This window comes from Triturus cristatus, chromosome 1_2, assembly GCF_964204655.1.
Source record: "Triturus cristatus chromosome 1_2, aTriCri1.1, whole genome shotgun sequence".
Lineage (NCBI taxonomy): Eukaryota > Metazoa > Chordata > Amphibia > Caudata > Salamandridae > Triturus > Triturus cristatus.
The window spans coordinates 847,636,447-847,661,323 of NC_140580.1; the positions used below are offsets into that span (position 1 = coordinate 847,636,447).

The following is a 24,877-nucleotide window of genomic DNA, read 5'->3' on the forward strand; positions in this document are numbered from 1 at the left end:
CGCTGGACTGAAAGGACCTGGGGCTGAAAAGAGCTCACAGTGATCCCATGCATCAGGTATGATCACGCTAGCAGCTGCCAGCCACAGGTGTGCTGAATTCCTCCACTCATCCTTTGCCTGTAGGGGTAGAGAGGAAGTAGATAGCAGGGAATTGTTGGTAATGGATTTTTTAACATGAGCAGACTGACTTCCACAAAACGTGGCATGGATTAGGAATAGATGGGAATTTCTGAAGAGTGTCCAAGAGCCAGGAAATAAGCATATACATACAGTGGAAGGTACGGAATATTATTAGAACACTGGAAAGTCCCACAAGTAGGCTTACTGGTGGTGGGCACGAGAGCACAGGGAGTGAATCGTGACAGCCTTGTTGCCATGACGTTGCAGGGTGGCTCCACTGTCCCTAATGCACACAGGCTGTTGAGGACTTTGACTTCCTAGTATGCCACACTTCTCAAGCAAACTCAGAAAAGAGAAACCTGAGTAGGAAGGAGTTCCCTAATAGGAAGGGTTTTCTGATGCTGAAATGACTGCAGGACCTGTGATAGATGGCGTGGATGACAAGGATGGCACGTTGTTCAGATTGTGGATTCAGTAGAGGCTCTGCCACTGAAACAAACGTGTTCTTTCACCTCTCTTTGGGGTGAGCGATTTTTTCTATGATGCCTTCCATCTTTCTTCCTCTAAATGACCCTGTCAAGTAATAGGACTAAGGAACACTTATACAACGACAGAGCCAGAGTGTGGGATTTAGGTCTTTAAGAGATGAATAAAGATAGGTGTTTAGAACTAATGCCGGTTTTATAAGTAATTTTTGAATTAGGAAGATAAACAAAAGATTGTATCTAAGACTAGGTGAAGGAAAAATTATGACATTTGTATTTCAAGGATATGAGGTGAGCCAGCCATTTATTTCTTGAGTAGCAGTACAAATCAGGGGGTTTATATAATCAAGAGATACAACATGGAATTTACAGCTCCCGGAGATTGGCAGAGTATCTGATTTCATGGTATGTGTCTCTCTAAGCAATAAACACAATATGAGATAAACCTTGTCAAGACATACACAGGACACTGGATTAATTTTTCAGAAGTATAGAACATGGCATTCTTTACTATGAAAGATGAAAAGAACAAAGATTGCATAGTTTCGGGTGAAGGACAGTTTTATACTTCTAGACGATGGAAGTTTGAAGGTGATTATCTTTCTGCTGCTGGCTCTCCATCTGAAGAGATCTATAGAGGAGAGAATTCAATTCTATGGAAGTGGTGTTACAGGATTGAAAATCACTCTCTATTTCATGAACAAAAAAAAGAACCAGGTTCATCTTACCCAAGAATCATGTAGAAGAACATCTCTGGGAGATCGAAGGGGAAATCAATCTTGAAGCTGGTTTTGAAAAGTGCAGTGATGGTCTCTAAAAGGAAACCATATATAATATATTACACAGGAAATCATTCCGACCCCTGCTACAATTTGCCCTGGATCTTAGTAGGTGAGGGTGCCCACCACAGACAGTCGCCTGCACAAATTACATGCTGCTTCCATCTATGTTGCTATGCTATAGAATTTCTCCTATAATACCCAGGTTAACATTGTTCTGCTATGTTTATAAGTTGCCAGGCAGATTCCTTGTCAGCACGAAGAATAGAAAAGAACAATAACTCTCAGAGTAAAGTACGTTTTGAAGATTTGACTACAATCCAACCCCTTGAGAGAATAAACTGGTTCTGAAGTAGTTTGAAAAATGAGCATTGCCCAGACCATGCAAACAACTGTAATTTGGCATTCTAGTCACAAGGTGTGGCACCTGCCTAAATATGTGTCCAAGATACAGATGAGAAGTTGGCTCTAGCTGCATGACCCTTTGCAACTGATGATCAAGTGTAAGGGCTCTTTCTGAAGATTACGTTTGACACGAATGCTCAAAATTTATATCAGAAATGTATGTTGGAAATTTATGTCAGAAGGGTCATCTACCATCTTTGTCAAATTCCTAACAGATATCCCCACTTTGCAAGGAGAGTCTGGACCTGGATGAGACTTTAAACAGAGGACCAAGTGTCAAACACAGTGTGTGTAAAATCCTCACCTCACTTAGGGCTTGATGTCTAAAATAATCTTGTAGTTGCAAATCCGGCGATTCACAAAAATCACACACTTTGCCACCTCAGAGTATTTTCAAATGTACAACACTTGCCGACTATTAACCCCTTCGCTGCGGCGGGAATTCTGCCGCAGCGCTGGGGGGTGTGGGGGGGCAGCGCGGTGGCGCTGTGCTCATGACGGAGCCACTCCGTCATGAGCCACGGTTGAGCTGTGCTCATGACGGAGTGGTTCCGTCATGACTCCGCCCAGTTGCATTGTCTCCCCGCACAGGCGGGGAAACAGCGCCGCGTGGGAGGAGCGGCCGCCAACGGTCGCGGCATGACGGAACCACTCCGTCATGAGCCACGGTTGCCGTCATGAGCGGGGAAGGGGTTAAAACGGGTTTTACAGCCCATCACAAATAAGAGCGAGGGAGAAAGGGACTCCAGTTCCCCTTCAATTGGCAGTCGCAATTGATTGTATCAATACTTGTATTAATGGATTATCACTGCAAGTGAGGTCGCAAACAATTGATCAGATACCATACCGATGGCAAATTTTCAATGGGGAAGCTGTCATTGTGGGAATCCTTAGGGAGAGGAGGGAGTTGTTAAGGGGACAAGTCCCAGCTTCCTGGGACGAGTTCTCAAAGGGGAAATATTTTTTCAAAGGGACATCTATTTTTTTAATAGACACAGGCTGCTTTTAAAAATGTTTCCAGTGTGAGAAAGATAATGCAAGGATGGTGGTCTGCCGGTCCTTGCAGGCTACCAGTCACGCATTTGCAGCCCATCACAGGGGGTCGCAAATTGTGACGTGCCTAATTAGTATTCATTAGAGAGGTTGTTTTGCAACCAGCTGCAAATGAACAACTTGCTTTTTGAGCTATGTCACAAGCAGGTTGCATACTTATTTGCAAACCAATTGGTGTACACACTGTACATTTTGGTTTGCAAACTGGTCTTTCTGCATCCGGCCCTTAGTCACACAGCCCAACTGGCCAAGCGTGATGAGTATGGTTGTTGAAACAACATATTTAGAAATGAACATTTTGGGGCATGAAAGTGGTGATGTAATCTTTCTGCAGATCAAGTTTTACTCTAGTGGGCGCATTCTCCAACACTGACATAAGTATATATATCTCTAGAGGTCTCTGAATGGGGGGAAGAACGGAGGTAGAAGCAGTTATGTAACGCAGGCAAGCCTTTCGGGAGCATTGATGTGACACTCATTCTCCCTGCACCTGGAATCACCTTGTGCTGGGCACAGTTTACAACTTCAAGCTTTCAAAGTACTGTGCAGGCGGACCATTAAAGATGTCCTGGTGGAAGGATGCTGATTTTGTCCCAAAACCCATCTATATTCATACTCTTGATGTAGCGGAAATTGCATTTTGTTTGTAGGGGTGCATTAAAATCAGATGTGTAGAGCACACCTGCATATAAACTTTTGTCCTATTAATGTGCGTTGTTAGAATTTTTAAATGTATTCATCCGAAGTGTGAGGTGCTTAGGCCATTTAAAGTGACATGGGGAATTAATGTAGAAAATGAATGTAACCTGCAGAAAACATTAACGTGAAGAATTCGTGTTGTGAAACTGACAATTATCCATGTACTAAATGTGTTCAATAATTGTGTTGTTTTACATAGGTAAATGCATTATTTGAATGTGCCTTATTTTCCTATGCAAATTCGTATAGGCTCATATGCTGGTTTTTTATGTTAGCTGAATCTTGTAGGCCTGAATGCAGTTCCCTGGAAACTCTTGCTTTAGAATTAATAGCTGAATTTCATGTGTGCTGTGGAATTTGTTCTTGCTCATGTCAGGAGAGAAGAAGTTACAAACATATAGCTTTTTGTCAATACAGGAAGGTCGTTGTGCTTCGCACAGGAGAAGGCCTGGGAACCAAGGACAAATTGTTGCAAGAGAAGAACACTGTTTTCCCTTGGAAAACTACCTTTAGGAAAGTACCCAGAGCAGATGGCATGACCCGCAATGGAACTTGGGAAAGTTACCCACAATAATGTGATGTTGGGATTAGGGAAAGGGCCACTTCTTCACTTGCCTTCGGAGAGCATTACAGTACAAGCTCTGTCTCGATAGCTTTATGCTTTCACTCTCCACTGTGACACAACACCCTCAAGGAGTGTTTCCTATCCTTGAGTGTCCTCTTAATCCTCTAAACACTCTGAGTACTGCCACACAGCTGGGGAAGATGGGGGGAGGAGGCTTGCATTAGGAAGTGCGTACTTAAAATGCTTTTCTGAAATCACTACATACAGCAATAAAAATGCAGAGCGTATAAATAATAAAACACATTGAATAACAAACACAAATAAACTTGTTGCTGAGTTGATGCATTGTGCAAGGAATGTACTGCATGGAAAATAGGAGCCACTTTGAGCCTTCCGTCTGGACTGATCTATATATCCTTTGGAAAGCACTAATTAGAGAAAAATATTTATAGGCCAAATATAAAAAAGTCAGAAATCTACTTTGGTATGTTTACTCCTCTGTTGAGAGTTAATTTTTCACATTTTTGGAATTCAGAGCCATTTCCAGGAGTACTACTGAGAAATGTGACTTTATTAGTTGCTAGGGTCCACGGCCAAAGTATAACAAGATACAGAGAACATGGTGGTGCAGCACGTAACTAGTTTGAAATATTTTTGTTTAACCACATGCCTATTTTATCTCTGTCCGCTTTCCTCATCCACCCCATTTACCCACTCATCTCCCCACCTTCGTTTCATCAAGAGAGAAATCACAGATGTTGGGTATTCTTAAGCTCCACAGATTATAAACGTACTTATGTGCTCTTCAAATAAACTTTTCTCAACTGTCCCACTAGGTATTCCACAAATTGCTCAATCTGAGAGCTGTGGCGACCAGCCAGTGTCTACTTATCCCACTTTAAGGCATCTCTGTGTTGTCTTTAAGCCCAACACATTATAGACCAAGAGGTCCCAAGTCCAAGAAGTCTTTGTCTCCTTGGGCCTGCAGCCTCCAAGACGTTTTTTGCCAACTAGTCTACCATCAGCAGCTAAGCTGCGGGCGACCTATCTCAACTTTTAGACAAGCTATTTAAAGAAACATTCCCTCACCATTATTTTCCAGATTTTATGCAGTCAGTTTAAAAGTGTAGGAGCCTCCACTCTCTCCCATACACTAGCAATGCTCAACATTGCTGCCAATATCAACTGATGTCTCAATGTCCAGCTAATGCTGTCTACTTCATACCATTGACTGGTTGGAAGCCCCAAAACCAGCGTCGCCAGTTCTCCCCAGACAGAATATCCCAAACTTTAAATTTGCCTGTTAAGACTTCTTTCCAAAAGATTCATATTTTGGAGTGGGGTGGTGAGTGTCACTGCTCAGCAAATAGAACACAGCAATTGCTTTCTGGAAAAAAAATGGCAAATGTACCTTGTTCGCTGTTAAATACGGCCAGCAGTCGGAAAACTAATGCACCACAGGTGGCGGCAAAAAAGCCTCTCCAGTAATCTTTCACAGCAAAATGAGAGGACATGACTTCCACACTGAACAGGACACCTACAAGGAAGGAAGAGGAGGGTCTGGTTAGTATGTCATGCTGAGCTCCATCCATTGGCTAAGGATTTCCAAATTAGTTTTTGTGCAGAGAAGGAAGGGTCTGATGCAACACTCATGCTTTTTTATGGAACAGACATCAGGAGTAGAGTTTGCATCAATTTACTTGAGCCACCATTTTGTGAAGTTTTTACCATCTTGCTCCTGATTGAAGAGGCCCTAGCAATAGTGTCCAGATTTAGTCATACCCCACCCTGCTCGAGATTCTGGTGAGTTATGACAGCCTGGTTTTGATGTTGGTATCTCAGGCCAATCTTTTTTTTTTACAAACTTCATGTTATAGTAGAGCATTATAAACTGCTCAGTATTCTGAAACTTCTAGGAGTTCAGGCCATCCTGCAACAGCCCTGGGAGCTTCAACCACCTACTATGTGGTTTGCAAGCTCGGACAACCATGCTCCTCATATAGTGGTTCATGCTACCCTGCTCTTGGGAGCATATACCACTATGCTCTAGCTTATGGCAACTAATGCCGCAATGCTTTAGGATTTTAGAGCAAAAGTCATTGTTCTTATATTTCCAGATTCTCCTACTACCTGTATCAAAGAACACACGTCACCAGGCTTCAGGTCGGGAGAGTGCATGCCACCTGTGATGTCTTCTGTTAATTCTGGAATGCATACCACCAGTTACTCACTGTAAGAGCTCTCACCAATCTTCTCTGGGTTCTCAGATTTCAGGTTGCGTTGTTCTAAGTTCTTTGTGGTCATGCTGTTTTGTATGGATTGCTAGCTGCGCTTGAACTTGAGAAAACAAGTTGCTTTGGTTCTGGGAGCTCATGCCACCCAGCACCATATGTCACCCTGATCTGAGGGCTTGCATCGTAGGGTGGATCTTGGAGTGGATCCGCTCCTTTTGTTGGAACTCATTCACCGCATCAGAAAGCTCTTGTCTTCCAACTAATGATTCTTCAATTGCAAATAAACCTGACTCTGGGGGGCAAATCTTTATTTTAATGCTAACCTGTTTCAGTTTATGGGACCTTTGACCAGGATGGCCCAGGTTTTAGGAAAATATGCTGACATGCTGCAGGTTTTGATAGTTTCTGCCACCACATCCTAGTTTATGGGAGCTTCCACCATTATGCTCATAGTGCTTGGTGGACATAGCATCACCTCAAATGCATATGTGCAAGTAGGAACCTAGTATAAAAATATACTTTCCTTCCCAACACCACATTGTTGCCAGTTTCAAAGATCTGTATAGAAATAAAGGATACTCCCTCAAGCTCAAAGAGATATGTCATATCTCAACTCCCCCATGTTCCCACAACCCCATCAGCTTTCAATTACACTTACCACTAATTGGGGCACCAAAGACAGTGGAGACCCCAACTGCTGCAGCTGCCACAAGCATCTCATATTGTTTACTCTTGTTCTGCAAAAAACATGAAAACCTCAATCAGGTGACAAACAAAATAGTCACTGGTAGTAAATTAAAAGTGAGATGTACTTCAGAGCACACCTATTTTTCTCCTAAACCTGAGTCTGTCACCAGATCCCACCGAGTCCTTCCTAAATCTCTCACATACACTCATCCACTCCCACCCTGAATTTAAAAAATCTACTCCGATTGCCCCCAACTGAGTGCCCAAGTCTAAGACACTCACTCTTTCCCAGCAGTCTAAAGACATTGCCCACACGCCACCTGGAGTTTGGGTGTCCTGGCATTAGGTACAGGCCCAGCAGGGGCAGAGGATCAGTCAGTGGTAACAGCTGAAGATTTTTTATATTTTGCCTTTTTTTGCAGCGGGAATCTGCAAAAGGTGGCTCCCGTGGAAAAAGTTCAAAGGCCAGGTGGGGGCGGCGATTGGCCTGAAATACAGAGGGCGTGTCCACCACACAAACTTAAGCGAGGGCAATGAAGGAAGTACCCTCTCACTTTTCCTGGGACCCTCAGTAACCCCCCTGCAACACCAGACCGACTTGAAATCACCTTGTAATCATTCATCAACTTTGCTGCAAATTCCTGGACCTGCGTTTTTCATCCCAAGTATGGGCTTTGGAGTTCCAATGTTGACAGGGAGGGGTGGTGGGACATTTAAGCAACTGGTCCTAGTCCATTGAGGGTACTCCATAATAATACTGTGGTGCAATGGGGAAGTGAGGCTTGCGCCATGGGACCAAGTATGGCCACGTTGTACAGGCACATCTACTGAATGGTGAAGGGGGTCCTCACAGGGATGCCTTCTGCATTGTTTGGATCAGTATCTGAGCTGGCACTGCACCCTGTTTTGGAAGCAGAATATGACATCTGGAATTCATCAGGGGCCTCCAGGTCTTAGCAATTGATCTGGATTCAGAGATGCTTGGGGAACCAGTTGGTGGTCTATTACTAATCTTTTTATGATAGGGCATGGAAGAATTATGCATTAGGAATTTACCAGCCTGGTTTCTATGTACATAGTAAGATGTTATCAATATTGTACATGTGGAGACTGAATTTTTGACATTGCAAAGTTCTATTTATCTTGATATGGTCATGTTTTCTGTTGTGAATAAGTCTCTCATGGTCTTGCGTCGTTTATTTTGGCGTATTTGCTCTTGGGGCTCCAACCCAGCTCGGCAAGCCCCTCATATAACCCTACACTCCAACTCAGCCAGCTAGTAAAAGAGAGCCATATTTAGGGTGCAGCACAGATGTTTTAAGGCATGGGCAATTGACCAGGGCTCCCACCTTCCACGGGGGAACCCAGGGAAAGCAAACTTTCTCTATTTTTGACCTCTGTCTATTCTATTTCTGTCTCTTAAACCTCTCTCTCTTTCTCTGCCTACATCTACCTCTGACTCAGTCTCTCAGCCCAGTGTTATCTTGGGTTTTTAGTGTTCTGACATATTTCAGCTGTTGGTGTGTGACCATGTTAAAGTTAAACATCTACTTTAGTCTTGTTTGGCCTCAGGAGCATAAAATAGCAGGACATGTGGGATAAAATTCAGATTTGTTCAGTATAGGGGCCCCCAAAATATACCTTGACCGTACTTCTCTACTGGGACCACCAGATAAATCATGGCACCACCTCTTCAGCAAACAAATAAAACTGTCACCCACATACTGGGAATAAAGTTCCAAGTACACCTGGGGCACTGATATTTTTTTGCAGGAACGCCCAGCTGCTCTGGTGGATTGTTTGTGGGGAAAAAAGCAAACCAAGGGCACCATGACATGGCGGGCTGGCTGTTTGTGGAAACTGCACCTATCATGTCCTCAGCAGAAGTTTTTGCAGTGATTTCCTGACCTTTTGCTGAAAACCCTTTAATTGGGCAGGATCGGTCAGAGGAGGTGAGCTCTCCTTCAGCCCAGAGGCTTGGCAGCCATATCATAGGGGCCTAAATAATGCCCTAAGTATGAAACTTGAGACACTGAGAATGCTGTCAACTATACTTTACATGGGGGAGAGTGGTTGTTTTATTGCAATGTTATTGAATAATGTAAAACAAACTCAAATAAAACAGATTTCTGATACAATATGCTAAAAGTGCCCCACACAAAATTTACTTCACCTTCAACTTGTGGTACCAAACCTCCTCCCTTTCTTCTTTAATCTAATTCTCCGGGCCAAATACCTTGCATCCAAAGTAGCTCTTATTACAGGAAACTACAGAATAGTACACCAAAAACGTCACCCAACCAGTACTTTATGCTACCAAAACCACTCATTTAATATGTGTATATATATATATATTCACTGAAAAAACTATAGGTTTCAGGGGCGTTATAGTTAGCTGGACATTTCCGTCGTAAAAAACCCTAGAAATTCCCCTGTTATAGTTAGTTCAGCTAACTATAACTCGCGCCCCCGCAATGCACTGCTGATGACGTCACATATTACATCACTCATGACATGGTCAGTGACATCACTGATGACATCTGAAATGACATCACTGATGACATCACTGATGACGTCATCCATGTGATAAATTAGTGCATCTTCTCACACCCTTCGATTTACTCAATCAAAATTTCAGACGTCCATTCTCAAAACCATAGATACTCCAATACCAATAACTACATACCCACTCATTGACTCTTAGATCTACACACACATCCACTCACTCACCTGTACAGTCTATCATACTTACAGTCACTCAGTACAGGACTATCATATGCATTTATACACCTACATAGACACTCACACACCACCAATCATCCATAGAGGTACTCTCACACCTAGTCAGTCATGCAAATAATTAATCACACTCCCATTCACTCACCTATGCAGTTATACACACACAAGTTCACTTACTCATAAAAATAGTACCACATTCTTATGCTCTTATACAATCACTGATACAAGCACACACTCATCCATACAGCCACTCTAACAATCACACACTCTCACATATACCCACTTATATACTCTTACACACATATATACTGCCTTTCACATATGTAGCTACTCACACATGCACCACTGAGATATACATTTAATCACTAACACACCCATACATACACTCACCCAACCATACACTCCATCACAGATGCACTCTTAAAACCATGCACCCATAGAATCACCCACTCACACATGTATGCACAGAGTCACACACACCCCACCCACACAAACACTCAGGCACCCAAACAGATACTCAGACAACCAATCAATAACCCATAGAAACTCTCATATAGCTATTCACAAAACCATGCAGCCGCTTATACACCAACAGACAGACAGATACAGACATTCACATAGTTTAGTCACTAGTCTGGAGTAAGATACGTTTAATGACTCACTTATAGAGTCAGTCACGCACCTACTAAATCATCCATTCACACACTTATACACCCACTCATTCTTCCATAGGTTTTTCCCAATATATATATTAAACATATTTAAAATTTACAGAAACACACACTCACTGGATGACGTCATCAGTGATGTCATCAATGATGTAATTTCAGATGTCATCAGTGATGTCATCAGTGATGTCACTGACCATGTCATGAGTGATGTAATATGTGACGTCATCAGCAGTGCATTGCGGGGGCGCGAGTTATAGTTAGCTAAACTAACTATAACGGGGGAATTTCTAGGGTTTTGTACGAGGGAAATGTCCAGCTAACTATAACGCCCCTGAAACCTATGGTTTTTTCAGTGAATTTCTAAGGTTTTTTAAATGCCAATTCCTAACTATAACGCCCCTGAAACCTATGTTTTTTTCAGTGAATTTCAAAGGTTTTTTAAATACTAATTCCTAACTATATCAGGCCTGAAACCTATGGTTTTTTCAGTGAATTTCAAAGGTTTTGTAAATGACAGTTTTGAATGTATTAATTGTTATACTGATTTTTTTTATACTGATTTACTATATTTTTAAAACTATTTATTTTTAGATATACTTTTTTAAATTACATTATAATTACATTATCCATTACAATACAAAATATACTTTCTCAGAATGAATTACTTTAGTTTAAATACTTGGCAAATAGGCAACAGACTTTTAAGTACAGTATTTACAGTTGTTGCAACGGGCAACACAATTTCAAACACAAAGCAACATTGAGCTCAATGTGAATTTCTAGTGAAATGCAATTAGTTACTTTATGGATTACTTTTCTAACCACAGGACTGCATCCTAGATTCAGTCCTTGGCATCTCCTGTAAACAGTTGAGTAAAAGCGCTTTGGTTACAGTAGTTATTTTTAAGGAATATTATTGTATTTTAAAAGTTGACACTTAGAAATTTTTTCACATACAATCACCAATGTTATCCTATGGCAGAAAATTCACTTAGCAGGTAAGTAGTGTTATCATTACTTTTTCTTACTCAGTGGTAGATCCTGGATCCAGCACTGGCCAACGTCCTGTAAACAGTTGAAAGAATGTGTTTAAGTCATACAGATGATTTTTTAGGAATATTTTTATTTTGTGAAAATAGACACTTAGAAACTTTTCTGGTGAAAACCACACAATGGATTCCTATGGAAGGAAATACAAGTTACTGGTAAGTACGCTTAGAATTACTTTTCAGGGTCTGTGCTGGGCTAAAAGATGCAGCACTGGGTCCTCTCCTGATTACAGGTGAGTAAATCTGAATTCGTCGTTCGGCTGATTTTAGAGGAATATTTGTACGTTTCAAAAATGGACACTTAGAAACTTTTCTGCTGAAAACCACACAATGGATTCCTATGGAAGGAAATACAAGTTACTGGTAAGTACGCTTAGAATTACTTTTCAGGGTCAGTGCTGGGCTAAAAGATGCAGCACTGGGTTCTCTCCTGATTACAGGTGAGTTAAATTGGAATTCGTAGTTCGGCTGATTTTAGAGTAATATTTGTACGTTTCAAAAATGGACACTTAGAAAATTTTCTGCTGAAAACCACACAATGGATTCCTATGGAAGGAAATACAAGTTACTGTTAAGTACGCTTAGAATTATTTTTCAGGGTCAGTGCTGGGCTAAAAGATGCAGCCCTGGGTTCTCTCCTGATAACAGGTGAGTAAATCGGAATTCGTAGTTCGGCTGATTTTAGAGGAATATTTGTACAATGGTAAAGGAAGGGGGCGGGGCCTGAGGTGACATGTGCAAACACGCCCTGTGGCGCGTTTTAAGTTGGGGAATTAATTCCTCTTCAATCCTGCGGTCCCCTGGGGGCCAACTAGCCCACCAGGTACCTCCAGTATGCGTCAGGGAGCTGCATTGCAGAGCGGTGTTCAGAGGCCACGCCCCTTTTTACAACACTCTGCAACGCAGCTCCGTGGCGCTTCCTCGAGGTACCTGGTGGACTAGTTGGCCCCTAGGGGACCTCTGGATTGAAGAGGAATTAATTCCCTAAATTAAAACGCGCCACAGGGCGTGTTTGCACACATATCACCTCAGGCCCCGCCCCCTACCTTCACCACTGTGCAAACGCGCCCTGTGGCATGTTTTCAGTTGGGGGATTAAGTCCCCTTGAATCCTGAGGTCCCCTGGCAGCCAACTTGCCCACCAGGTACCTCCAGTATGCTCCAGGGAGCTGCATTGCAGAGAGGTGTTCAGAGGCCATGCCCCTTTTTACAACACTCTGCAACGCAGCTCCGTGGCGCTTACTGGAGGTACCTGGTGGGCTAGTTGACCCCTAAGGGACCTCTCGATTGAAGAGGAATGAATTCCCCAACTTAAAACGCGCCACAGGGCGTGTTTGCACAGTATCACCTCAGGCCCCGCCCCCTACTTTCACCACTGTGCAAACGCGCCCCGTGGCGCATTTTAAGTTGGGGGATTAAGTCCCCTTGAATCCTGAGGTCCCCTAGCGGCCAACTAGGCCACCAGGTACCGCCAGTAAGAGCCACGGAGCTACGTTGCAGAGAGGTGTAAAAAGGGGTGTGGCCTCATTACACCTCTCTGCAACGCAGCCCCCTGGCGCATACTGGAGGTTCCTGGTGGGCTAGTTGGCCCCCAGGGACCCCCAGTATTCAAGGGGAATTAGTTCCCCCTCTGCAAACGCGCCAGGGGGCGCGTTTGCCGAGTCGTGTAAGGAGGGGGCGTGGCCTCCGGCCCGATCCCGATCTTTTCTGCCCGGATTGCTTTTGGACATGGGGAGCAGCTACCATGCTGCTCCCCATGTGGAAAAGCAATCAGCTTTGCTTCATTGAAGCTAGAGCACGTTTCCCTGCTCTTGCTTCAATGAAGCAAAGCAGTTTGCAATGACAGGGTGGGAGCCGCGAGGCTCCCGCCCTGTCATTGCAAACAGCAGTGTCTCGGGGGTGGGCACCCCAGGACACTGCAGGAGCCGGCCCTGGGGGTGGCGGTCCCCAGGGCCATCATTGGCTCCAGGAGGGGGGCCGCGTGGCCCCCCTCCCACACGGACAAGTTGCCCCAGGGGGTGGCGGTCCCCGGGGCTGGGGGGGCCTGAGAGCCCCCCTTTGCAAATACTTTCAAGCCCCGGGGGGTGGCGGTCCCCGGGCTGGGGGGGCTGCGAGCCCCCCCACCCATTTTCTATAAGCCCCGGGGGGTGGTGGTCCCCAGGGCAGTGTGGGGGGGATTGGGACCCCCCCACACACTTTTTTATTTCTGCCCCCAGGATTTGGCTGGGTGCGCGAATCTCGCCGATTTGTTTTTTAAAAAAAATACTTTTTTTGGCCCTGGGGGACCTTGTGGGACCCCTGAACAGGCCTAGGGGATCAGGGTGTTTCTACCCTGCCCCCTTGTCGCGTTTTGCACCTTTGTTTTTGTGCTTTCTTGTGCCTTGATTCTATCGAGGCACAAGATGGCTGCCAACACTTCCTGATTCAGAGTGTTGGCAACCAATTAGCATTCAGCTCGTGCTCGGGAGGGTTCGGGGAGGGTGCCGGGAGGATCTGCGGATCCTCCCCGGCCATAGATATCACTAACTTTTAACTCTAATTTTCTCAGGAACTACTGAACGGATTTACACCATTTAAGTAAAAGGCATGAGTCTGAACTGAGGACTACCTCCTTGCCAAATTTGGTGTAATTCCGTTCAGCATTTCGGGCTGTAGCTGCGACAACAGGTCCCATGGGAAATTGCATGGGGAAAACGCATTTTGGGACCCCCCTTTTTTCTCAGTCCCCGCTTGACGAATCACCACGAAACTTTCAGTGTAGGAGCGGAGCGGAGCTGGCCAAAAGTTTGGAAAATTTCGCGAAGATTCATCAACCGGCGCCAAAGATATTCCCAATAGAATGTTGCGGATATCCTATGGAAAATAGGTCCTAACTATAACTATATATATATATATATATATATATATATATATATTCACTGAAAAAACCATAGGTTTCACACATGTTATAGTTAGCGGAAATTTTACTGATAAAAAACCAGTGAAATTCCCCCGTTATAGTTAGTGCAGGCAACTATAACTCACGCGACCGCAATCCTCTGCTGATGCTAATACTGTATTTAGACACTTATATGCCCATGTCTTCTTCCATACATTTTTAGCTATACATATATTACAAATATTTTTTTTTCATAAAGACACATATGTCATCAGCAGAAGATTGCGGTCGCGTGAGTTATAGTTGCCTGCACTAACTATAACGGGGGAATTTCACTGGTTTTTTATCAGTAAAATTTCTGCTAACTATAACATGTGTGAAACCTATGGTTTTTTCAGTGAATTTGCAAGGTTTTTTAAATGCTAATTCCTAACTATAACGTGTGTGAAACCTATGGTTTTTTCAGTGAATTTGTACGGTTTTTTAAATGCTAAGTTACTTTACGCCATTCGAGGCGTGTGCGCCCACTTAACGCAGTTCGTTCCGTGCACGGTTTTTATCAACTTTAATAAGCCCTGTACATTTGGTGGCCTTCGGCCACCAAAAGCACAGGGGGTGGGGTCAATGTGGATAGTGTTTTTTTTATTTCAATTTTATAATTTCATGTTGCCAAAATTTAGTTTTTTTTACCTATTAATAAGCCCTGTACATTTGGTGGCCTTCGGCCACCAAAAGCACAGGGGGTGGGGTAAGTGTGGATAGTGTTTTTTTTATTTTTATTTTTTTACCGTACGCTTACGGTAAGCGTACGGTAAGCGTACCCCGCGAAATTGCCGAAAAAAAAATAAAACCGTTTTTGCTCTTGGGGGATGTTTGTGGACTCCCTCAACATGACTATGTGGGAGGGAGTTGTCAAAACAGCCCCGTAACATGTTTTTGGCCATCATGTTTGATAAACAACACTCAGTGCGAGAGACAAAATGGCGGCCGCCGCTTCCTGGTTTCGGCCGATTAGAATGTTTACTAAGATCTAAGAGCCAATCAGAATCGCGCTCGCGCACGCCACCGTACGCTTACCGTAAGCGTACGGTAAGCGTACCGTAAGCGGGCTCAGATATATATATTGATTTAAAGGCTATTTTCTCAGAATCTACTGAACAGATTTACACCAAACCTACAAAAGGCACTTCCTTGACCTAGGGACTACCTCTCTGCCAAATTTTGAGTAATTCTGTTCAGCCGTTCGGGCTGTAGCTCGTTCTAAAGGTCCTATGGAAAAATGCATGGGAAAAACGCGTTTTGGGACCCCCCTTTTATCTCAGCCCCCGCTTGACGGATCCCCCCGAGACTTTCAGGGTAGGAGCGGAGCGTAGCGCCCCACCTATTTTGAGAAATTCGCGAGGATTCGTCGACCGGCGCCAAAGTTATTCAAAATAGAATGTTGAGGTTTTCCTATGGAAACGTGGTCCTAACTATAACTACCTACTGGCGACCGCCAGTAGGTAATATATATATATATATCATCCCAAAAGCGTCCCAATTTCGAGAATGCACTCAGGAACAGGCAGACTTCGTTATGCACCACAAAGTCTTTATTAGGCTGAACTGACTCGACATCAGGCTTTGAAGTTCTGCCCTATGCGTTTCGGAGCCCTGCGCTCCTTGTTCACGGGCTGTTTGTTGGGTGGCAAAACGAGCACAAACGTCATCCTTGTTAAATAACGCCCTCCAATGGGCGAATCAAAGGAGCCTCATATATATATATATACACACACACGCACATATATTGCCTACTGACAGCTGCCAGTAGGTAGTTATAGTGTGGACCTAGTTTCCATACGAAAAGCGTTTTTTGACATGCCTATATCTTTTGGTGTTGTCTGCCAAATCTTCGCAACATTTTCCCAAAAAGTGTGCCGGTGACTCTAGTTGTGCATGGAAAGTTTGGCGGTGATCTGTCAAGTGGTGGCCGAGAAAACGGGGTTGTAAAAAAAAGTGTGTTTCCCATGTTAATTCCCATAGGGATTTTAGACACGACTACAGCCCGAACCGCTGAACGGAATTACACCAAATTTGGTAGAAAGCTTGATCTTGGTCTAGAACGCAACCTTTTTGTGATTTGGTATGAATACGTTCAGTAGTTTGTGAGAAATTAACTGAAATCCAAATTTGGATATCTACGGATGCATATCAGCCCCATATCCTCATTGGATTCGTGGAGCCACACGCCAAAAGCAATGCCAGGATTGGTAGAGGTACTCTGACCCCATGGGACTATTGGAGGAATCTTTGAGGGACCCCTCATGGGCAAGAAATTGTCCACAACCCTTTTCTTTTTTAATCACGAGAGGATCCACGTATCCTCCCTGATCCTCACCGAAAAATAGGGGTTTCACTTACCTGATACATACTAATCTTTTCATTGTGAAGGCATGCGTGGTAAAGGCATGCATAGTTATGGCAATGCGTGACAAAGGCACTGTGTGGTTAAGAATGCGTGACAAACGCATTGCATGGTAAAGTCATGTGTAGTATAGGCAATGTGTGGTAGAGGCATTGTGTGGTAAAGAATGTGTGTTAAAGGCAATGCATAGTAAAGGCATTGCATGGTAAAGGCAAGTGTGGCAATGGTATTTGTTGTAATGTCATACATCCCTAACCCATCAAAATTCCTTAAATTGGACCATAAACTTCCTCAGTTCAAACACCTGATATTGGTATTTTTACTGATCCGCTGTAACAAAAGAAAGGAAATCATGCAGTAACCCACGAAAGTATGGCCATGTCCCAAAATGCTTTACCTCATACTCTCCGGTGACGGAAGACCGCATTCTTCCCAAGTAGACCGCTATCATACTGGAGAGATGGGTGAAAGGACCCTGTTATAAAACAAGATATGGAAGAGTTATTTTAGCAACACCGATTGTTCTCTCCTCTCTCCATTTCAGTCTCATGCTGTGGAGACTCTTTTCATAGACGAGGTTCTTAGAGACCCCATTCTTTTCCTGCTCACCACACTCCCACTCATTTTCAACCAGTAGGGCTTCCACTGTTGACCTGGAAGTCTGTGTCCAAATGTCCACATGGTGGTAGCGGGAGTTGCACCCTTAATCGCTGTGCATGTGATGAACAGTTAAACGAGAAAACTAAATACATTCATTGCTGTATGGTTCTTCATGCACCAGTGTAGCCCTCAAGGTATCACTGTCTCGATGAGACAAGGGTACAATGACAACCACCGAAGATGGAATATCAGAGTAGAACTCATGGTAAGATCTCAGAACAAAATTGTAGGGATATGTTTTTTGAGGAGCAAAAGAAGTGAAACTCAACAGTTGGCAAATTAATGTGTGCCCAAATGCATGTCCATCTCAAGTCCAGGAGAAGTAGATCCACATCAAATGTTCAGGATGTCTACATAAAATAAATGTACATTTACATACAATGAAGCCATAAGGAAATCACTTACACAGTAATTATCCTGAAATCTAGCATGGGACCTTCCTACACCCCTGATTGAGACATAGATACAGTTTCTGTAACTGCATATTTTTGGGGAAATTATGTATATAGAGATGAAACAATTAGACATGTGATGCAAACTTGATACAGATTGATGTATTCCAGCTTTAATCAGGTCTGAAAAGCCCAGCTTGTGTTTATTAACCTCGAACAAGAAAACCTGTGCCAGCTTTCAACCCACATCCATCAATTAAGGAGGTAAAAAACAACCCGTTCAGCAGCTCTGTGTGCGGAGAACAGGCACCCTGCTGGAAGCCGTGGGTGGTCGGTTGGCGCGCCGCCCCTGAAGATTGGAATGTACGCTCCAGCATTCTAATGTGTACAAGGGACTGAAGTTTGAACTGTGTTGTTTTTTTTTTTAATGAATATGTAGTCGGATATAGTGTGCACGAAATATCAGGATGGATTTAATTCAAGGCGTTGACATGATTGTATATCTGTAGAAGCCAAAAAGAGAAATAAATCAGAACGTTTCAGTGGCCCTTACACTACCCTTTTTTGGATACAACCACAATTCACTTTTTCACGCGTCATTAAACCAACACAACGCCTAAAACCAAGGTATCTGAGGTCTGTTTTAACTTTAATTTGATAAACCATTGTGTTCTTTTTTTGTATTTGTATCATATTTGAGGGGTTACGCAATTTTGATAAGTTTACTTTTATCCTCCTGTGTGAATACATAGGGAACTATACCGTGATCTATTTGAATAATTAAGCACACCTTGCAAATAAAAGTTCAAAAGTCTGTCGGTAATCATTGGGCCCCTACTTAGAGTGTCATTGGCGTGGAAACATGTATCAATTTCCCCCTTTTCCCTATTTTTTGCTCCTTGTTCTAATCAGCCTTGTTTCTGTGCTTGTTTATAGCTGGCTGCCAGTGGCTGCTCGTGATGAAGTTTACCTATGGGAAAAAAGAGGTGTGGAGAAATGACTATATTTTGGGTTTATCATCACCGTTTCAATTACATTCCCAGTAAAGCAAGAAACGAGTGTTTTTTTTTTAAATTGTGTAGAGCTCTTTTGCCACTATCGATTGATCAATTCTTCCCAACTTTACAATTTTGAATGTAAAAATAAGATAGCTGGTAAAACAGTCATTTTAATCATCTACTGTTTGCATTTGTGTGAAGCTAACAATGATTGCTGTAGCATATTAGTGACTTACTGAGCACCCTTTTGGAGTGGATCAGGCTTGGCCATCACTTGTAGTTTGTTGTTCATGGGTTGTGTGAGGGCAGTACAGTGTGTGTTTGACGTTTAGTTTAGTAGTGGCTTGTGTAGCTGAGCCTGAAGGTGAATTGTGAGATCTTTGCAGCGTCTCATTAGCGGATATGTTTGAGTATGCTGAAGGACCTTTCCATTTTGGCTTCATGTTGGGGGGTGGATTGTCCATTCCTTGGTGGAGTGAACTGCTCTCTATCAATGTTTCACAATCCAGGTAGGGACCTATGATGGTATGTATATACTTGCCAGGCTTTTTTGATTGGTTCTATGGTGTATGGTGACATTGCTTTGGAAGAGCTTTGCCAAAAATATGTCTTTGGTGTTGAGTTGTGCGTGTGAGGGTGTAAGTGTTCTGTGTAACGTGCTCTCTGTGAATGACCGTTGGAGCGCTGGTGTGTGATGATTTTGAGTGGAGAGAGGTGTTGGAAACTCGATGCAATCCAGATGATAAAATAGCATGCATATGTTGGGTGCGCGTCGTAAAGAGCATCTATGATGTGCTGTATGTGGTGGTGGTCATGGGCAATTGTGATTTTCACACCCTCAAATCTAGCTTTATGTAAGGCAAGTGTATCAAGAAGGCCTAGAAGTCCATCTTGTGAGTAATGGAGCACTATTTGCAGATCAATGTGCAATATTACAAAATTACAATCATTATTACCTAGTTAGTGAAATTAAGGAGATCGGCATGAATAGGAAACGATTTACCAATGGTATTTCATAGGTCCTGGTACTGGTGTAAAGTACAGGGCGATATGGAGCACGTGCAAAGGAAAAGTTAACAATCCTATAAGTAAATTTACTGCCATTGGTCGCCCTTCCTTTCGCTATGATGCTTTCTAGACAGGGAAACCAGACAACGGGTTCTACTTGTCAGTTTGTAATCAATGGCTGATTTTTTAAGCAAATAAACTACTGACATTTTGGCACAACTATACCAAACATTGTGTCAGTTTTCCTTAAAACGAATCAGCACAGATAAATGGGGGCATTAATGCCACTGCATTCACAGCCTCACTGCTGGAAAGCTTACAGCTCGCGAGTAGGCGTAAGATGCTGGTCAGGGGGCCGCTTCCTGCTGCGCGACTGAGGGATGGGAAGGTGGTTGTTCCTGTAACAAAGATGTGTGCATGGAGGATTCCAGATGTGAATTGGAAACAGGGAATGCATTTCAAGCTGAGATTATTTAGGATGGGGAAAGTAAGTGAAATATGTTGAGTTAATAAAAATGAACTCTAGGAAAAGGAAAGCTAATAGAAAAGGGAAAGTTAACAAGAAAAAAGGAAAGCTAATAGGGAATTAGGATCCCATAGAAATTAGCAGAAACACAGACATAGTCAGCATTTAAATTGATGTTCAACCAGTAGCACAAGAACAATGACTAATATGCACCCCCACACACACACACGTTATTTCCCCACTTGTCCCACTGTTGTGGTATCACACAGATTACTTTAAATAACACTTGTACTACGTCTGTCTTACTCCTGACTTCCAGAAAAAAGTCAGCAATACTCCTAGCTTACTCCTAGAATCCAGGTGTAAACCAGGAGCATTTCAAGACTAAAGCACACACATTTATAGCAAAACCTATTTGAATCTGGCCTTTAGTTTTAGAGAGCTTGAAGGATTCTAGCCATAAACGTTATTCTATTTATAAATTTCCTCCTTGCATTGTCATGGGAATTATTGCACTATCCTGCGAAGGGATGGGTGGCAGGAAGAGGGACATCAGGTCAAAGAAACAGAAGAAGTCGCATGGGTGTAGGGGGAAGCAGTGGTGACGTTGTGTGGGCACTGGCCGGATTGTGGTTCCTGCGGTTATTCAAGCCCAAGAGTCACATTCCTTGCTGAGGGTCAGAAGGATTGTGCCCAAGTGTGGTGCGATGAACCCAGGATAACACCTTGGGTTTCACGGATTCATAGCTGGGCAGATTTGTGGGCTCCGGGAGTACAGTTCATGTTTCCCGCTTCCAGCAGAGGGTTTTCGTGATTCAGTACTGGAAGGTTAAGGTTTCCTAAAGGGAGGGGGGACAAATCCCTTCCTCTCCTACACACCACAGTGTAGGCCAAACAAAGGGAGTGATTAACGCCCATTAACATGCACATTAACAACTAGTGAAAAGTACTATTTCCTCACAATTTCTGCTCTGGGAGGGCAAACAATGTCAGAATATTTTAGCTGTGAGGGTGGGAGCAGAGGAGGAGAATCTCTAATGTCCTATATTCATTGCAGCCTCAATGTATTTACATGGAGACTGAGAGTGCTGTGGTTGGAATAACACTGGGCAAATGCACCCATCACCTCTCCTTGTGTTTTTTACATTTTCTTACAGGGATAAGGAAATAGGTTTAGAGCCCTGCGCTTATCTGTTCATACACACCAGAAGTTCCTCTTTAGCAAGACAGGCCTGACTTTCAGACCCATCTACTAGCAGATGCATAATAAAAGTACTTCAAAAAATTATTCTGTGAAATATGAGACAGCACGTCACTAAGGTCCCAGAGTAGAGCACAAGAACAGGTATCATTCACGCTACCTCCAAATTAAAGTACAAGCTTGTGTCTTGCACTATATTCAAATGTACTCATTACCACCTCGAAACCTCACAACCTGAGTTCTAATCCCAACTTTGAAATGCGACCACCATCATGTGTTTGTGGTTGTAGTGCTTAATTCAAAGGCTCACTGTTTTCTTAGGATCCCGCCCTTAGGCCTGCTGAATGCTAGGTTTAGCTAATACCTGACTCAACGTATGATGATGAAAAATAAGTCGCCTAGTTGCACACCATCTGCAACCACTGCCACAAATTAAGCACTGCATACTGTATCTCCCTGTTCGACCCACTTCCAATTGCAGGTTGCTATCTCCCACCTTGTCAGAATCTGGTATAAATAAGTAGTTTTCACCTAGCCCCAATAGAGGCGATATTGTTCTATACACAGCATGCTAAGCTTGAGATACTCCTGCTGACAAGTCTCAGATGCCAGAAATAGGATGAAGTTTGTTTTGATCTCATTTGGACATTTGTGTTAAGTGGGGTGAAAAAATTCAGCAAAGTTTGTCAACACCATGAGCTTGTGACCAATAACGTTGGGCAGTTCAGCGTTTCTATTGGCAGGGCCACTGTAGGTATGAGGGCCAATGCACGCAGCAAGGTTGACAACATTATGCATCAAAAACGCCAGCTTATGTGGCAGAATTCTCTCCCTATTTTGTCACTTCAACATCTATTAATGTCCTGACAAAGTAGCACCACATTCGTACTGGTTTACCACCTGAACACAGCAATCATCAACTGAAAAGTCACAAGTTAGGCTTTGCAAATGGTCTGGCATTGCATGGAACCGGGTTGTGGGGCTTTGTTTTAGTACGTTTTGGTCCATTTGAGCTTGAAACATTTTTGTGTGAAATATGCATCAGATGATGGATTGTGGGGAAAAATATAACAAATCCGTAATTATGCGGAAGATGCCACAGCAGCCTCATCACATAATTCCATTGGCCCTTACTATAGGTCAGTTTATTTGATAAAAGCTTTTTTTTAAAGAATGCACAGGTCCTGGTAGATGAGAGGTGGACTGCCATTGACTCTACCCTGACTAGAGTAGAAAATTACATTTCAGTGAATGAAACAAAGACAGTACTGCACATTCTCAAAGGCAACCAGGACAACATCTCTCAACACCATGTCATATCGATCCTTTACATGAGACTCCAAGCCGCCAACCAGCCCTCACCTCTCAATGCTCCGGTGACTCACAGTCTGGGCTGGTTCTAACGGGTGGCCTGGTAGGTCAGGCTCATCCAAGGTATCCTGCTGGCCTGCAGACAGGGCCGTCCTAACAGCATTAAAGGGCCCCGGGCAAAGCAGTGCACTGGGCCCTGCCTATACAACCACTCACAGGAATAAAAATGTTTAATAGAAAATTTGTGTTAAATTCCGGTCTGCATGGGGTCCCAATGCGAGTGGGGACCCCGGGCAACTGCCCAGCGTGCCCATGCATTAAGACGGCACTGCCTGCAGAAGGCACTTTACAGCTGGGGAAACCTTCAACCTTTATTCATAGCTTCCCATCTCCCTGCCCTTTGCCGCATCACTTACAAGGAGGACACCCAGCAATGACCAAGGCGCTTCAAAATGTCTCACTATAAATGTCAGGTCAGGACAGGTAAAAACTATAGTTATCACAATCCTTCCCCAAATCACAAAAACAGCAGGGGGGTCCTGCAGCACCACAACTACAACAAACCACCCATCACAATGTAATTAAGAGACAAAAACAATGACATGGCAGAATAGGCAAAGGATTTCGGGCTCCTAAGAGAAAAATAAACAAAAAAGTGTATGAAATAAAAACATGAATCTTAGTGCCGTTTTGTTTTATTTTTTTTTGTGCTGTGAGGCTATATGAAACCTATATTTAATGTAAAACGAAAAGAAAAATGTTGCATCGTGACATTTGGCTATAAAGAATTTCCTAGCAGCAGGGCCGGACTGGCCATAATGGGCACCGGGCAATCCCCCAGTGCGGCGCACGGGTGGGGGCCGGTTTTGGGCCTCTGGTGGCCGGTTTTGGGCCTCTGGGGGCCGTTTTTGTTACAAGGCCGTTTTTGCAGCATAGCTGCAAAATCGGCCCCGTAACAAAATCGGCCGAAAACCGGCCCTGGCAAAGGACTCGGCGGCAACCCCAACCCCCCAGGGGGGCCTGCCGAGCACTTTGCCAGGGTCGGTTTTGGTTCCCAGTCCGGCCCTGCCTAGCACTCATTCAATTTGAGGCACAATGTGGGAACATGTATCCTGGTGGACACATTTGCCAGCCTGTGCAATTTTCAGGCATCCATCTACATGTACGGACACAGGTTTAATCCCAACCAGTGCGCTGCAGACTCTCGTCCTTCTGAGATTGATAAACGATTACTACTAACTTCAAATTAGTGCTACAATGTGCCGACATCTGCTTTAGCATGGTCTACATAAATCACACATTATAATATATCTGTTATATGACAAAACATAGCTTAATGGAGGTTGATGTTACAAAAGGTGCAATTGTAACTAAAGACATTCGTTAAGGGTCATCCTCATATCCTAAGCCAATAATCTCACCCTTTTGAATAGAAATGCATGGTGTCATATCCAGTAGAGTGAAATATTGGTAATTAATCATTTTAAAAACATGTACATTTGTTACCAGATTTGCAGCATCGTTACATAGGAACATGAACAATCAGCATTGTTTACTTGGGGGTAATAGAGTTAATAATAAGACAAAAACAGGCAAAATGGTGTTCATGTAAGTAGCAGCAATTGTGTTTTTTCAAGGCGTGTCTAGTTTGTCTCCCATAGCGATGTTGAGAATTTTCAGGAAGGTGGTTACGATTCAGTAGTGAGAGCAGGGGGAGGACAACAAAAATAAAATGTGGGTAGAGGCTGGCTTTGGAGACTTTACTCTCTTACTATGTCACACTCTCTAGATAAGTTCAATGCTCTCTCAAATAGTCTTCTAAAGCTTCTTGAAGATGCACTAGTTTGATAAGTGTCTTATGAGTAGGTTGTGTCCATTCCACAAGCTTGGCTCTCTATTACAGGGTGTTATTTCCTGCTTTTGTTTTTTGTGCCATTTATGACAAATAGTGTTGGACATGGTTTAGTGGAAAGCTGTGTGGGGGATGTATTGAATGGTGCATCTCTGCACATTGCTGCACCAATGCTCTAAAATGCCTTAGGGAAGTGCATAGGACTTTTAATTTTATCAAAAA

At 43.3% G+C, this 24,877-nt stretch overlaps 1 protein-coding gene across 2 annotated transcripts in view; it reads right to left on the minus strand.

Moving 5' to 3' along the window:
• Positions 1-24,877, minus strand: part of LOC146868141 (chloride channel protein ClC-Kb-like) — a 204,960-nt gene that overhangs the window by 92,490 nt on the left and 87,593 nt on the right. For both annotated transcript variants that reach the window (XM_085609015.1, XM_085609014.1), the window contains 4 exons: positions 17,165-17,242; positions 6,999-7,077; positions 5,518-5,643; positions 1,334-1,418 (listed from right to left, as the gene is read on the minus strand). In XM_085609015.1, coding sequence (XP_085465141.1) covers positions 1,334-1,418; positions 5,518-5,643; positions 6,999-7,077; positions 17,165-17,242 — 368 coding nt within the window. The remainder of the gene's footprint in view (positions 1-1,333; positions 1,419-5,517; positions 5,644-6,998; positions 7,078-17,164; positions 17,243-24,877) is intronic.